Source organism: Strix uralensis, chromosome 21, assembly GCF_047716275.1.
Source record: "Strix uralensis isolate ZFMK-TIS-50842 chromosome 21, bStrUra1, whole genome shotgun sequence".
Lineage (NCBI taxonomy): Eukaryota > Metazoa > Chordata > Aves > Strigiformes > Strigidae > Strix > Strix uralensis.
In genome coordinates, this window is record NC_133992.1 from 9,455,478 (window position 1) to 9,469,193 (window position 13,716).

General features: G+C 44.1%; 1 protein-coding gene across 2 annotated transcripts in view; it reads left to right on the forward strand.

Moving 5' to 3' along the window:
• Nucleotides 1-13,716, forward strand: part of COL5A1 (collagen type V alpha 1 chain) — a 160,448-nt gene that overhangs the window by 38,895 nt on the left and 107,837 nt on the right. For both annotated transcript variants that reach the window (XM_074891283.1, XM_074891284.1), the window contains exons 3-4: nt 4,781-4,994; nt 5,634-5,796. In XM_074891283.1, the coding sequence (XP_074747384.1) occupies nt 4,781-4,994; nt 5,634-5,796 (377 nt within the window). The remainder of the gene's footprint in view (nt 1-4,780; nt 4,995-5,633; nt 5,797-13,716) is intronic.

The following is a 13,716-nucleotide window of genomic DNA, read 5'->3' on the forward strand; positions in this document are numbered from 1 at the left end:
TTGACCCTTAGTTGAAGGAGCTGCTCAGTCTTGCCTAAAGCCCTGTTTCAATGTCTGCAGAAGTGCAGAACAGCCCCAATACTTGTCTTTATTGCTGCCCAGGGCAGGACAGTCCTCTCTGACTACACAATCACATGCCCAACTGCACCCCTCTGCCAGGTTGTGCCTTCACGTCACGGAGGATTGTGCCTGTGAATATGGGGAATATTCATCCCAGGGACAGTCTGCAAGGGCCCTGCAGTGACCCTTGAGTCTGTCCACCTGTCCCAAGGCAAGATCAGCTCAACCTAACCAGTGTGTGTTTAAAAGCTTTCACATACTCTTTCCATGGATCTCAAATGACTTGAAATTTTGGCCCGACTGATATCTTCAAACTCGGAAGTATGTGAAGGGAATGGCTCCAGATTGGAATACACAACTGTAGTGGATGGATTTGAGAGCTTTCCTAGTAGTTGCTGTAGCCACTGTGAAATCTTGCCTGACCACCTTTGTGTTACGAAAGCCAGCAAACAGTGGTGACCCCAAGACGTAAAAACAAGGATGGAGTATTCTGGCTAATTAATGTAGTAAGGAGACTGGATGGACACCACTTATGACAAAGGTTAATCCAGCAAGACAGCATGCAGAGCTGAATCATGGTCATAGGAGAGAACTTGGCATTGTAGGAGATTTTCTTGCTTTTGTCCTGCCTTGTATCTTGTACGGCCTCATTGAGTTCTTGGTTTGCATCTACTGACTGCTTTGGGTGAAAAGACCTGAGTGGTGTTTCCTTGGTGTCATCAAACAACTCTTCAATCATTTCATCATCTGGACAACCATGGGGTGTTTGAAGCAGCTTTGTCCCTCTCTGGAGACTTCTGAAGTTATTGAGTCTTCTCTGCTGCTTGCTAAGGAAATAGGAAGGGCAGAGCAAGGAGAAGAACTCCCAGTGTTTTCCATCGGATCAACAGATGTTTTCTCAGTACATCTCCATAACTAGATGTGACTTCAGCTCACACCACCAAATGAATGAGAGAGGAGATAAAGTAATTGCAGTGTGATGTACCAGGGGAAATGTGGTTTTAGTGATTTCACGTTAACAGGCGGGTGGGTTGTAGCAGAACTTTCCCTCTCTGCTATAGAGCACCCTAGGCAAATGCACACTACACATAATATTTTGTGCTAATTAGAAGTCGGTGCTTTTCGAAGATGGTAATTTTATGGGCTTTGCATTCTGCTGCCACAGCCAGTAAAGCAAGATATATATATATAAAAATATATAAGCTTGTCTGTTTTTTCAAGCCCACAAGAGTGAGAAAATCTGAGATGCTCTTTGTCCCTGCTCCCTAAATAAGTTCTGCTTCCCAGCAAAAACCGTGCTCTTCCAGCAGAGGCAAGAAAGGCAAAGTTTTTCAGTGGCAGCTAGCAAAATGTCATTTGCATTCTTCTAGCAAACTCTGTATTCTCCACACTGCTTGTGGGTGTCTGCATATATATATTTAAGAGCTCAAAAATCTCTATTCTAGTTTGAACAGTCATCTCTGAGGAAAACAAGCTATTCCAAAATTCAGTCTTCTCAGATGAAGAAAAAGGCCAGAAGTTGGTGACACTGTTGAAGAGCTGTTTTGCTTTGAAAAGTGGCTCTGGAAATGACACCATCTCGCACAACAGATCTGCTTTGTGCTTGTGTTGGGAACTGGCTCAGCTCATTGTTTTTGCTGACTTTTTTTTTGTGCTATTAAGCAGCTAAAGCTTTCCTGTTCTTCCCAGATCAGCAGCAGGGCTCTTTATTTTAGGCTGTGTTTGGATCTGGGTTAGGAAGAAGGTCCTAGCTGTCCCAATTTTGAAGACCATGAGATTGTACAAAAGCCTTTAATTCATGGTTGTGGTGCTCAGGAAAGAAGAAACTCAGCCTGACTCTACTGGTTTGCATATTGGGCCATACCGCAGATGCAATCTGCTCAAGTGAAGCTAATGGTATCAGCGTGGGGTGGAGGGACCCTGGACCCTCCTCAGCTCTTTCCATGGCTCCATCTGCAGAATTGGGGTCTTAACCCTTTGCTGCTTTGCAGGAGGTTGCATGTAGTGAATATGAAAGGATTTGGCCGTGGAGTAAAAGAGCGATGCTGATCCAAATTCAGCATTGGTGCAGTGCCCTTAAGTGAAGAGATGGATGTGCAACATCGCTCAGCATGAGCTCATTTGACAAAGGGAATCGAATATAAGGCCTTAATTCCAAACGTGTTGTTGGGGGGATGTCTCCATTGTCTTTAAGGGGATTTGGGTCAGTTTCTGTGTGCTTCATATATTTATGATGATGTATTTATTAGTATTGCTGTGTGTGTGGATGCGTTTTCATACATCATTCAATAGCCTGGGTCACTTCTAGCTATGACAGTGAAGGCATTGTTATTTTGCCAGGACAGCAGAGCAGTAACAGAGTAATGTCAGCTATAATTCATCCATTATGGTTATTTGGGTTGAGAAACTCACATCACCATGGAGACATTTTAATAATAATGAAAAAAAAAATTAAAAGCAGCTTTTTAATGAGTTGGCAGCTTGTCCAAGTTGAAAGGTACTGTATTGTGGATTCATAATGAAATTTTGGACATGAACTATTTTACATAAAAGGCCCAAAACTGTAGCCTGTAATTGGAACCAGGAAGGCGTATGGTCTTGATTCAGCTCTACAGGAGGATTTGTATACAGCAGGAGGGAGATAAAGCTCAGTGCATCCTATGGGAGGCACAATAATCAACTGCCTGCATTTGCCAAGTATCTGAGTCTGGGTCCTAGGGGGAAATCAGGCTATAATCATGGCATTTAATTACTGACTGTGAGTCCTCTATCCAGAATACTGCTTTATGCTTCTTTCCAAATGTTATTTAACTAAGGTGAGGGATATTAACTTGGTGCAAACAGTGTGTGTCTCTGTAGGTATCCTCAGATATCCCTCTCGGTGTCCTCTGTTTGCACAAGCTGTTTGTAGCAGTGCTGGTTTTTCATGCAGCCCAGCCTTCTGCCTCCTCCACCACACAGCAGTGTAGCCCCATGCTAGGCAGCTAGATGCATTTAAAACACTGGTTTGTTAATAAAACTTAAAGCAATACCCAGGCAGAAGAGGAGAGGGTGAGCTCATGGCCTCTTTGTGTTTGAACTTCCTAGCTTTGTTGTGGTTGGAAGAATTCCCCACTCCCATGTTCCTGGTCCCCTCCCTGGGTCAAAATCCCTTATGCAGCCCTGGGATACCGTCTAAGAAAAGCCTCAAGGGGTGAAGAAAATCTATTTGAAGCTCATGGGCACTGAGCTTGATGTTTTTTGTGGTTTTATATGGCTATGCATCTGCAGTTTAAGAATGATCCATTGTGGTGTTCCCTTCCCCGCATGCTGCTGGCTGCCACACATGTCGATAGTCCCAGCACACACACCACAGTGACCATGGCGGGGCTGCCCCACTTTACCCTGCCCTGCCGGGGTTTAAGATTTCCCAAGCAGATACCCAGCGGTACAATGCAATCCTTGTTTTTGAAAGCCTGGTCCTTAAAGGAAAGATACCCTGCAAGTCTCATGCTGCTGAAACGCAGCATCTGAGGAGGTTATGCCCTGTAGGTACCCTCTGTTCAACGGGTGCCACCTCCAATAATATCAACAAAGCACCTTGAATAATGCTTCTGGTGTTTAAGATGTCCAGTTTGGGATGTGCATCCAGGCTTTTCAGTTTGGGCTCATCTTTCCAGTCTGAAGGGCAGAGAAAACCCAAATGGAGGAGTTGTATCCTGCGCAGGGTGTGACTCGATGCCCATATTGACTTGAAACTTCAAATGTGTTTTTCTGGCATCACTGCTTCTGTACTGACTGAATCTGCTCTATACTTCAATAGCTCTAATCCTCCAAAACTTGCAAAAATAGACAAGAATCACCTGAGATCAGAAAGGCTTGCTGTCCTAGTGGAGAAAAAGCTAGGAAATTTGTTAGATGATTTTTAATACGCAGACAAATTAGCATCTCCTAGTGATTGCCGGATTTATTTCTGTTTTCAGATTTTTGTTTGCACCAACCCTGAAAGCTAAAGCCACAGAATGCTCTGTTCTCATCTGGAATAGACAAAACCTGATGCAACTTCCCTACTCCCTTAAATAAAACCCTTCAATATTGTGTGTGCCTAACTGGCATGGGATGCTTCTGTCCCTCTGACATCTTAAGTTAATTTGGGTACCTCATCATATATGAAACAAAGTTTTTTTTTGCCTTGTCTCCTAAAAAGCTCTAGGACATGCTAAGAAAGGGTTAGGTGCAAAGAATAGATTTAAACCAACAGCTTTCTTAAAACCTCTGTTTCCCCAGCACTATGGTCTCATCCCAAAACAGTAGACCCCTTGTCATCCTTTCGTTTGCAAGTTCAAATGTGGGGTGGCTTTTGACTCTGACAGACTTCAGTAAGAGCTGGAAAAAAGCTTTCTGATCATAAAGGAATGCTCCTCCAAGATGCTCAGTTCTGCACTTGGGTTTTTAATGTGCCTTCAGAGCAGGTAGCCCTTGGGGGGGGACACTGCTCTGCACTGGCTTTGCTGATGACTGCAGCCCATCCCAACCCTGTATAGCAATAGGCTTTGGGGGAAGTCAGATCCTCATCTGGCAACTAAGATGCTGCCCTATATAAATTTTTATGGTTGCTGATGTGCAGACATCTGGAGGGATGAACCAGAGGTCTCCCCATGGGTTATTAGACAACAGGACTGTTTCTGTAGGGATTAATTTTCAAGGAAACCTGACTAACCTCTGTGCTTTTCCACTCCAGCTTCCCCATTCCCAGAGGACTTCTCCATTCTAACCACTGTAAAAGCGAAGAAAGGAGGTCAGTCCTTCTTGATCTCAATTTACAATGAGCAAGGGATCCAGCAAATTGGTGTGGAGATGGGTAGATCTCCTGTATTCCTGTATGAAGACCATACAGGAAAGCCAGGCCCAGAAGACTATCCTCTCTTTAGAGGCATTAACCTAGCAGATGGCAAGTAAGTGAAATTTTGTGCACAAAGGAAAAAAACCAGTACATTGATTGTATCAATACCAGCATGTTGAATGTTGTATAAAATAGGAGTCATGTATATATAAATGTACATACACACCTTTGACTACTGCCAAGTGTCCCATTCTTGAACTTTGCCCTTTGAATAAATATTGCATATATAAAAAGTGTGAATTGCCAGTCAGTGCAAATTGTCTGACACTTATGGGGATAGGAATGCTGTTGACTTTTGCTGCGAAGAGCCTTAAGAAACCAGTTTGTCTTGCAAAATCCACCCTGAATCTTTTGCAGGATGGAAGGAGGGTGGAAAAGGGGGGTAGCCAGAGGGTTGTTGGTGTGGCTTTGTTCTTCTGCCTCTTGAAGCCGGAACTGGCGCTTTCCTACCTGTTTTGGAGGGATGAGAAGTGAGTGGCATCATCTGTCAATACAGCCTTTCTATTTCAAACGAAATCTTTAGGGTTTGCCCAAGGATGACTTGTCATGTGTTTGCAGATGATGGCTGGCATGAAGGTTTGCAGGACATCAGTTTATGAAAGCTTCATTGTTGTACAATTGTTGTCTTGTTCTTGAAAGCCCAAGAACCCAAAGCCCTCGTTTAACACATTTGTGGACTGTGTCCTTCTAGATGGCACAGAGTAGCTATCAGTGTGCAGAAGAAAAATGTCACCTTGATTTTGGACTGTAAAAAGAAAATAACAAAGTTCTTGGACCGAAGTGACCATCCCATTATTGACGTCAATGGCATCATTGTATTTGGCACAAGGATATTGGATGAGGAAGTCTTTGAGGTAAGTTACACAATGAACAGCCCTGGAGGTATTCTACAGTGATGATGAGCTGGGTTCTGGCTGACAAGGTATTTACAGCTCATTTTTGAAGCTTATATTGGATTTTTTCCTAATAGAACGCTGTTGTATGCAACTTTTTAAAGTTTTTGTTTCAAATAGGTAAATACTTTCTGTAGTAAGGATGAAAACAGAGCCAGATGACTATCAAAGTGAGCTCCTCTGGTTCTCTGATTTCATGTCCTTGTTCGGGTTCTAGCTGAGCCCCTGCACTGGGGTTTTGTAGGTGTAGTTCTTGTGCTCTCAGCTCATTTAACATGGAAAGGGGTCACAAGGTTTTCGTTCATCCCTGTGTTATGATTTAGATAAAGTTGCAGGGGCAGTAAATAAAGGCTGAGGAAAGCAGCTCCCTTGCAAGTCACAGTTTACTCTGGGACTATAGGAATTTGTTCTTTTCTCATGCATTGGCCATTGATTCTTGGTTTCTTGCACCATGATGTAAGGGGACTCTCCTTGACAGCTTGTTTGGCAGCCCTGTCACCTCCCACACAGCGACTGCTTTTAAAAAGCAAACCAAAATCATGATGGGTGGAATGTTCCCATGAGCTCCTCTGACTTAAGCAGGGATAGAGAATTATTTATAGACAAGGTACATATGGTAGAAGTTCTTCCCATAGTTCAGCAGCTAGTTTAATATATGCATTTCACTAGCAATCTCAACTTCTGTGGTCTGCTGCACTTCTGAGGCTTTCATGGGTATGAGAATCTTGACCCTGATCTTTCTTGCAAGCTAGAATTGCTTCCCTGACATCAGCGCCAGTGCAATCAAGTGTAAACTAAGACCTATTGATCTCTATCTCCTTACTTTTATTGCATTTATGTGGAGGAAGAGCTGTATCTCATGGGCCTCCCCAACCCAGCGAAGGGATGGGGAACATCTATCAGTGGATAATCAGAGCTGTAGCGAAGCCAGCTCTCATCTGCATTTTGCTGTCACTCAGAAGGAAAGTTCCAGTCTGTTTAACATCGCCAACATCTGGGAGCTGGTCTGCTGTAAACAGCAAGAATGCATGGACTGAACGTTGCTGCCAAAATCCCAGTTACAGAGTTAGAGCTGAACCTCTGAATTGTGTTAAATTAATAGACGTTCCCTAGGAAGTTTAACAATTAAAATGGAAAGTAAAAACTGGGTTTAATGGGCACTGGAGTGTCTTTCACAAGTGTTGGATGTTCTGCCAAAAATTCCAGCAGTTGCAGTGGATGCTGTATTTTAAGTGGAGTTGTTACGTAAAGTGGTGAGCTTTTCTGGGGAGCCACTGGACCCAGGGATCTAGTAGATCTGCTTAAAGACTTTGGTATCACATCCAAACTGGATAAGAAACCTGCACTTTAGACTGCTTCTTCATTTTGCAAAGTAACGCGATTTCTGTAACTGCCCCTGAAGCTTGAGATGTTCCCAGGTGGCTTTTAGTGCTCACCTGGCTTTAGGACTGATTCCTCTGCAGGGCAAGGGAACTCACATTTGTGGGTGGCAATGCTCTCCCAGCTCCACTGTTAGCCCTTCCCCCTTGCTGAAAAGGATTTATCCAGGGGTACCAGCTTGTGAAACCTCCTGGATCTTGGGAGATGGGGTAAAATGGAGCAAGTGTTCCCGTCCGATGGAGCCTGTTGCCTGTTCTGGGTACAAGATGCAGCTATAAGATCGCTGCAGGCACTTACTGAGAACTGGACAGTTATCAAGTACTTTCTGCTCTGTCTTGTAGCACAGGTACTGATATTATACAGCATGCATATAAAACAATTCTTTAGTTCTGGTATTTGTCCTTTTTTCTGTTGTCATCCTCATCAGACAGAGGGTTTTCAGTGTATCCACACACATAGTCATCAAGATACCAGCAGCATTAAACTAAATGTAATTAATAGGTTTCTTAAAGCAGTGGACTATAACTTAATTTCCTTCATATCTCAGCAACTTAATTTCCTTTGGCCCCTCCTTTCTTCTTTCTGCAAGGCTAAGCAGAAAGTGTTTAAGGAAAATTGTGGATCAGAACAATGGCAAATGGGTGTAAAACTGTTAAAGTTATGTATTCCTGGAAGGCTGATAATTTCCAGACTCAATGCAGAATGAGGAGATGAAACCACTGCTGTCTTGGAGGCAACTGCTCTGCAAACCTCAGCTAACAAGATGTTCCCCAGTGTTTTCTGCACCCATGGAGTTGCATGACTCTTACATGTTTGTCACTTTTACCAGAAATTAGAATAACCCAGTTAGCTGGGAGTGGAGTGGAAGGCAGCATTGGGGAGGGCTTAGTCTGTGTCTCAGCATGAAGCAGCAAGAGCTGTAAGTAGTGGGAATTCATATCCTCCTTGTCAGGACTGAAATCAAATAGAACACCAACACTTTTTGTTTTGAAAGTTGTAATTATTTAAGCTCCAGGTCTAGCTGGGGTCGCAAGCAGAGCGGCTTTGCTCTATTCATCGATTGAGCGCCCAGATGGGCAGAAAAAGCCTGGCAGGAAAGGTTAGAGGAGTTTCAAAATATTTCTCTAGCACAACATTCTTCCAGTGGAAAAACGACTTCCTCTCATTAAAATTCAATTAGTTCGGAGGCTGTGTGGATCTCTGTACGGCTGGGGGAATGCTGGGTAGCTTTGAAAAGGGGCCAAGCCTGGAGCCTAGGTTGTACAAGTTAAGTTTTGTGCTGAGCTGTTGTTCAAAACAGAAGTTTACAAATGTCAGGACAGGCTCTCGCGCCGGGGTTGGGAAGTGGCGGCTGGCTTCAAGCTGTGAGTGAGAAGATGCTGTTGTGAGACAGCAAAGGGCTTTCTGCAGGGAGAGAGGGAAAGAGAAAAGAAATAGCCCATGGTGCAGGATAAACACTTTCTCTCTGCAGGCTGTAGTAAGCAGTGTTCCTGTGGCTACAGCGGTACTGGAAGGAAGTCAGGAGACATGTGAATTTATCTCATTTTTAGGGGGATTAACTGTTTCTTTTGATGTGCTTTTTTTTTAAACGTCCATTAGAAACCAAGTCCTAGCACAGCCTAATGGTTATGCATAGGAATAGAGAGAGGATGACGTTTGGGAAAGTCGCTTTCCTAGAGAGCAAAGCATCTTCTGCCCAAAACCCAGGGAGACTTTCCAAAACATCCCAGTGATATGATGGTCCCGCTCCTGCCTCCGCTCTGCAGTGACGTACGGCAGGACCTGCCTGTTTGGTGCCCGCGATCTGTTGCAGGAGTCACGTTTTAGAGCAGGATCCCATCAGTTCTTGTGTGGATGACTAGAAACTAGAAGTATGAGCCCATCCCTGCTGGCAGCAGTGTGTCAGTCCCAGGGCTGACCTGTCAGCCTTTGTGCTGATCCTCGGTAGGCTGTAAGAGCCAAGCATAAGTTGAGCGCTTGTCAGGCCAGTGCTTTGCTTGCTTGAGGGTTTACTTGGCTGTTATACATATGCTTCTGCTGCACATCGTACCCATCAACCATGGCCGTGGGCTATTTGGGTGCTTTGTGGTATTTCGTCATTCCAAGATTGTGCCTGGGAGATGCTTATGCCAAGGAATTTCTGCTCCATGCACAACTTGTCGCTGTGTTCAGGGGACAGCACCTATCTCCTTGGGGCTTGCTCCTTCCCTCAGGGTGAGCAATCAGGCTTGAATATGGTCCCTCTCCCACCCCTAACCAAAACCTGGCAAAGCTTTGACATGTTCAGCCATAACAATGTGCAGCTCAATCCACTTGACCACCATGGCACAGGACCACACGGATGGCACCTCCCTATGGGTTGGCTTTTCCAACCTGCTGTTTGTCAGGGTGGTCTGGTGGAATAACAGTTCAGCTGGCTCTGGGCTGAAGAAGTCATTCTGGTTTAGCAGATGTGGGTTGAAACAAAGTTCAGATCCTGGCTTAGTAAGGTCACTGGTACTGTGTTTCAGTCCTAGAAGTGGCTGTATTACAGCAGTGAGCAGAGAAATCCCATAACCTACAGCTGGAGGATCTTTATGCGTGGAAAGGGCCGTATGATGTCTGTGGCAGGTAAATGTTACTGCCTCTGGGCTGGATTAGGTGAATTTAACCCCTTTGCAATGGTGTTTTGAAGCATCTCACATAATGCCATAGAAAGAAGTTTGCTTCCTGCAGTAGTGTATGGCCCAGCCCTGTTTTGCTGCTCAGCATTACTGTGTAGACCAGCGCTTCACAGTGAACATGAACAACGTGAAACTTGTTCAGATCTTGTCAAAGTCCCAGATAGTGACGTATTTCATATTTCTACTGGATATCCTGCTTTGTCTTCTGATCTGTCAGGAAGAGACTGTTGTGTGAGGCTGCTGTGCTGCTAGAAGTACTGTACAGCACCTGGCTGGCAGAGCTAGCATTGGCATCATTGAAACTGTGGTGTGAACATGGGTAAAAATATGAGTACGTTTTGGTAAAACTGCTGAGGATACCTTAATAATAAGCAAGTACATTTAATGTAAATTATTTTTGGTTTACCTGTTTAAAATTGTGTAGGACTGCTCTACAAGGTAACTGGTGTTTTGCCCCGCTGGAAATAACGTTGGTTTGCAGTAGTGTCTGGTATTGGTGTGGATTAAATTAGTTTTCCCATAAGTGGAAAAGCTCAGTGCATGTGTATATTGCTTTTTAAGGCTTATGTCCTTTACTGTTGGCTCCTCTGGAGACAAGAGGAGCTTATTTTGTCCAGCTGAGTATTGTAATTGTGTCTCATTGGTCTAGTTGGTACTGTAAAACCAAGTGGTTTCCTCTGATCCTGCCAAACAAGGTGCAAATTGAGAGGGTCTCGGACACCTGTGGACACTGTTCTGCCAACGCAGTGAAACTGTGAGGAGCTGACGAAGTATTTGCTATTAGCTTATGCCAGAGCTTGTCCTGGGATGAGAGATGGTGTGCTGCTGGGGTTTGGATGATGCTGAAAGGATAGTGCTTTTTATTTTCTTTCCTCCTTTGTGTTTTTGAAGACCACTAGTGAAATCAAGACATCAGAAATGGAGGGAAAGCAATTTGTGCTGGGGCGAGCCAGAAAGCCCGGGCACGGTGCCAGAGGTGCTCTTAGGGCTGCTGAATGTTTCAAGGCACAACAAGACAAAGCAGAATAGACACTTCAATGCTCTTAGCTGAGACATTGGGGCCGTTCAGGTGCTGTGTTGCTCCTGGGTTAAAATGCCAACTCTCTTTTCATCTTCTGCCTTGTTTACACTTAAAAAACCAATTATCACTGCAGTTGATAATCCCAGATTTCATTTCACTATCGTCAGGGTTTTCTCCCTCCCTTCCCATGCTCTTGGCTTATATCATTTCCAGCTCTGGAGAGTGCTTTTATGCTTAAAGTTATTTTTCCTGGACACCTCTAAGGTTATAAGATTGAATCCATAGCTTTTGCTTTAGCAAAAGGTGTATGAATGAAAATAGGTTCCTATACGTGTAAACACACTTTTTCATTATTTGAGGATGGAGAGATTTAGGGTCCCCCTTTTGCAGGCAGATCTGCTGTTAACATATCAAATAGTGATCCTCCTGCAATAGTACATAGAAGCTAGCACAGTGGGCTTTGGGAAAAGCCAGATTGGTGGTAACTACAAAATTTGCAGGGTTTCTCAGCTCATGGGGGCAAACATACTGTGGGAGCTTCAGGTCTGAATCCATGTCTGACTTGCATGGAGCTTGCCTCAGCACGGCTGGTTTTGCTGTTCCCATTTGCAGGAGGGCCTCGTGCAAATGCAAACTGCTGTGGTGAGGTATGGAGCATGCGGGAACACTTATTTATTTGTTTACTGGAGAAGCAACAAAGTCCCAATCCCTTCAAACCAGAAGCATCGTAGTGGCTCCACTGAGCTCAATGAGGCTTCTCATGAGTGTGTGTTGAACCCATCGTGTTCTGCAAGATCTGGGCTTAGCCCAGAGGCTCAGGAAGGATCAGAGCAGAGCTCATGCTAATTAAGTTTTTGTTAACTTCTAAAAAGCATTTTTTAAAATTAATTAGGGTTTTTTACTAACCTGACTTTCTCTGTCAAGATGCACCACAGATACATGCTCCCGTGTATTTTTCCCTACCTCGGCAGACTGGTGAAAGAAGCTAATTTACAGTTCTGGCTGCCTGCTTCCCTGGCCCTGCCAAATCTGATTTCACCTCTTTTGCTGTAGAGCCTTTCAGGGAGTGCAAAGAGTCGATGTTTTACACCACCAGCATATACCATGGTGTGAGATGATGGAAAATAAAACGTTCTGAGCCAGCAATAGGGTTCTTTATTGAAGATGTCTGTAGCTTTCCCTAGTCTCCTAATAATTCTCCATTTAGTTGCTGTTTTTCTCGTCATTTCTTCTGCTTTTGTTTTTTCAAAGGGATCCTCTTTAGCAAAATGGTGCACTTGAGACATATGGATTAAATCACAGAACCAGGCTCTTCCAGAAGAGCAATGTTGCCTAGAAAATGTCTACAATTATTGAAGATTATGCCTCTGGATGGGTTTGCAATTAATGGTGAGGTTTTTGTGCCAGAGTCCAAGCAATGCAGTCAGTCTAATCAAAACCCAAATGTGATATTTGGCTCCAGTTGGCAAAGTCTCACACACAGCATCGTCTTACACAGGTGCCCAGGGACGTCATCTGGTTTTATCAGTGTGTCTGTACCGCGGGAGGGGCAGAACTGGATCCAGAATAAGAATTGCAAAACAGCTTGTAAAAGTCTGTGCTTCAGGTGGTTTCATTTCAATCCTAAACTGACGCCGTTTCATCTGACTTCTATCTGTCAGGTGCCAGCAAGGAAAGTGAGGGTTTGGGTGGAAACATCAGATTAATTGTTTGCATACACTTTGCTGAAACTCTTGTTTTTCATTTAGATTTGCTGGATAATTGGCAGTTTAACCATCTGGACTGCAGTCAAGCTTTGTGACTGGGTCAGGGTTGCCTGTAATGATGTAGCCTTATTAGTCATGATTACAAAATACACATATTTAATGTTTAACTTTTCTGATTTTTGGTTTGTTTTCTTTGTCAGTGGTAAATTCCATTTCATAAACTGTAAAAGAAGCTGCGTTGGCTTGTGTAGATAGCTACTGCAGGTTGCTGGTATTGAATGCCTTCAGGCCTCTGATAGCATACGGCGTGTGGGGAGATGTGCTTTACTGTTCAAACGGGCCATAGAAGTGCTTTTATTGATGTTTAACAGTTATGCTGTGCATCATTTATATTTTAATACTGTCAAGTTAAACATCAGTCTAGGAAGCTGCGTGGTCTCACAGCTTCTTGCAGTTTGTCCAGTCAAGCCCTGAGTCTTACAGGAGGACCCGCAGAGGTTGTGTCTCAGGATGGGTGCTGTTGAGTGTGACCTTCAGGCAATGGATGTCTCTTACTGGGTGGGGGCTGCTTCTGATTTCCAGCATTACATTGTGCCAAATGGGCTCTGACTGGGGGTCCAGACTTCAGTTTGACACCTGCATTGGTTAATGTGACTAATCTTCCTCTGGATCTTTGCAATCAGTAATACATGCTGTGTGCTGTAATTAAAAAAATAAGGCAGAGCAATGGCTCTTACACCCTACTGGTCTTATTTGAGGTAGCGATAAGGGGAAGCTGTGGCTTTGCAAAGCACTTCATATTCCCCGTGTCCAGCAGAGGAGATAAAAGGAGGATTCTGCATGGAAGGAGATGGGGAGAAAGAATCCCAGGAAGTCTGGCAGCATTAACAGGAGTCTGCTTGGCTGCCCGTCCTGGCCTTGGTGCTGGTGTGTACTGTTAGTCTAGAAAAGGGATTTAGTCCTTTCAGTGTCATCCTGATTTAAGGACCTTTTAATCATTGCTTCACTGCAGTCCCATTTGTGTGGTACCTGTGGGCAAGTGTGCGGCTTTGCCTGTTGTTTAATATAGAATTGTCTTGGGTACAGGCTGAATATCTCGAGCGCTGGCAGC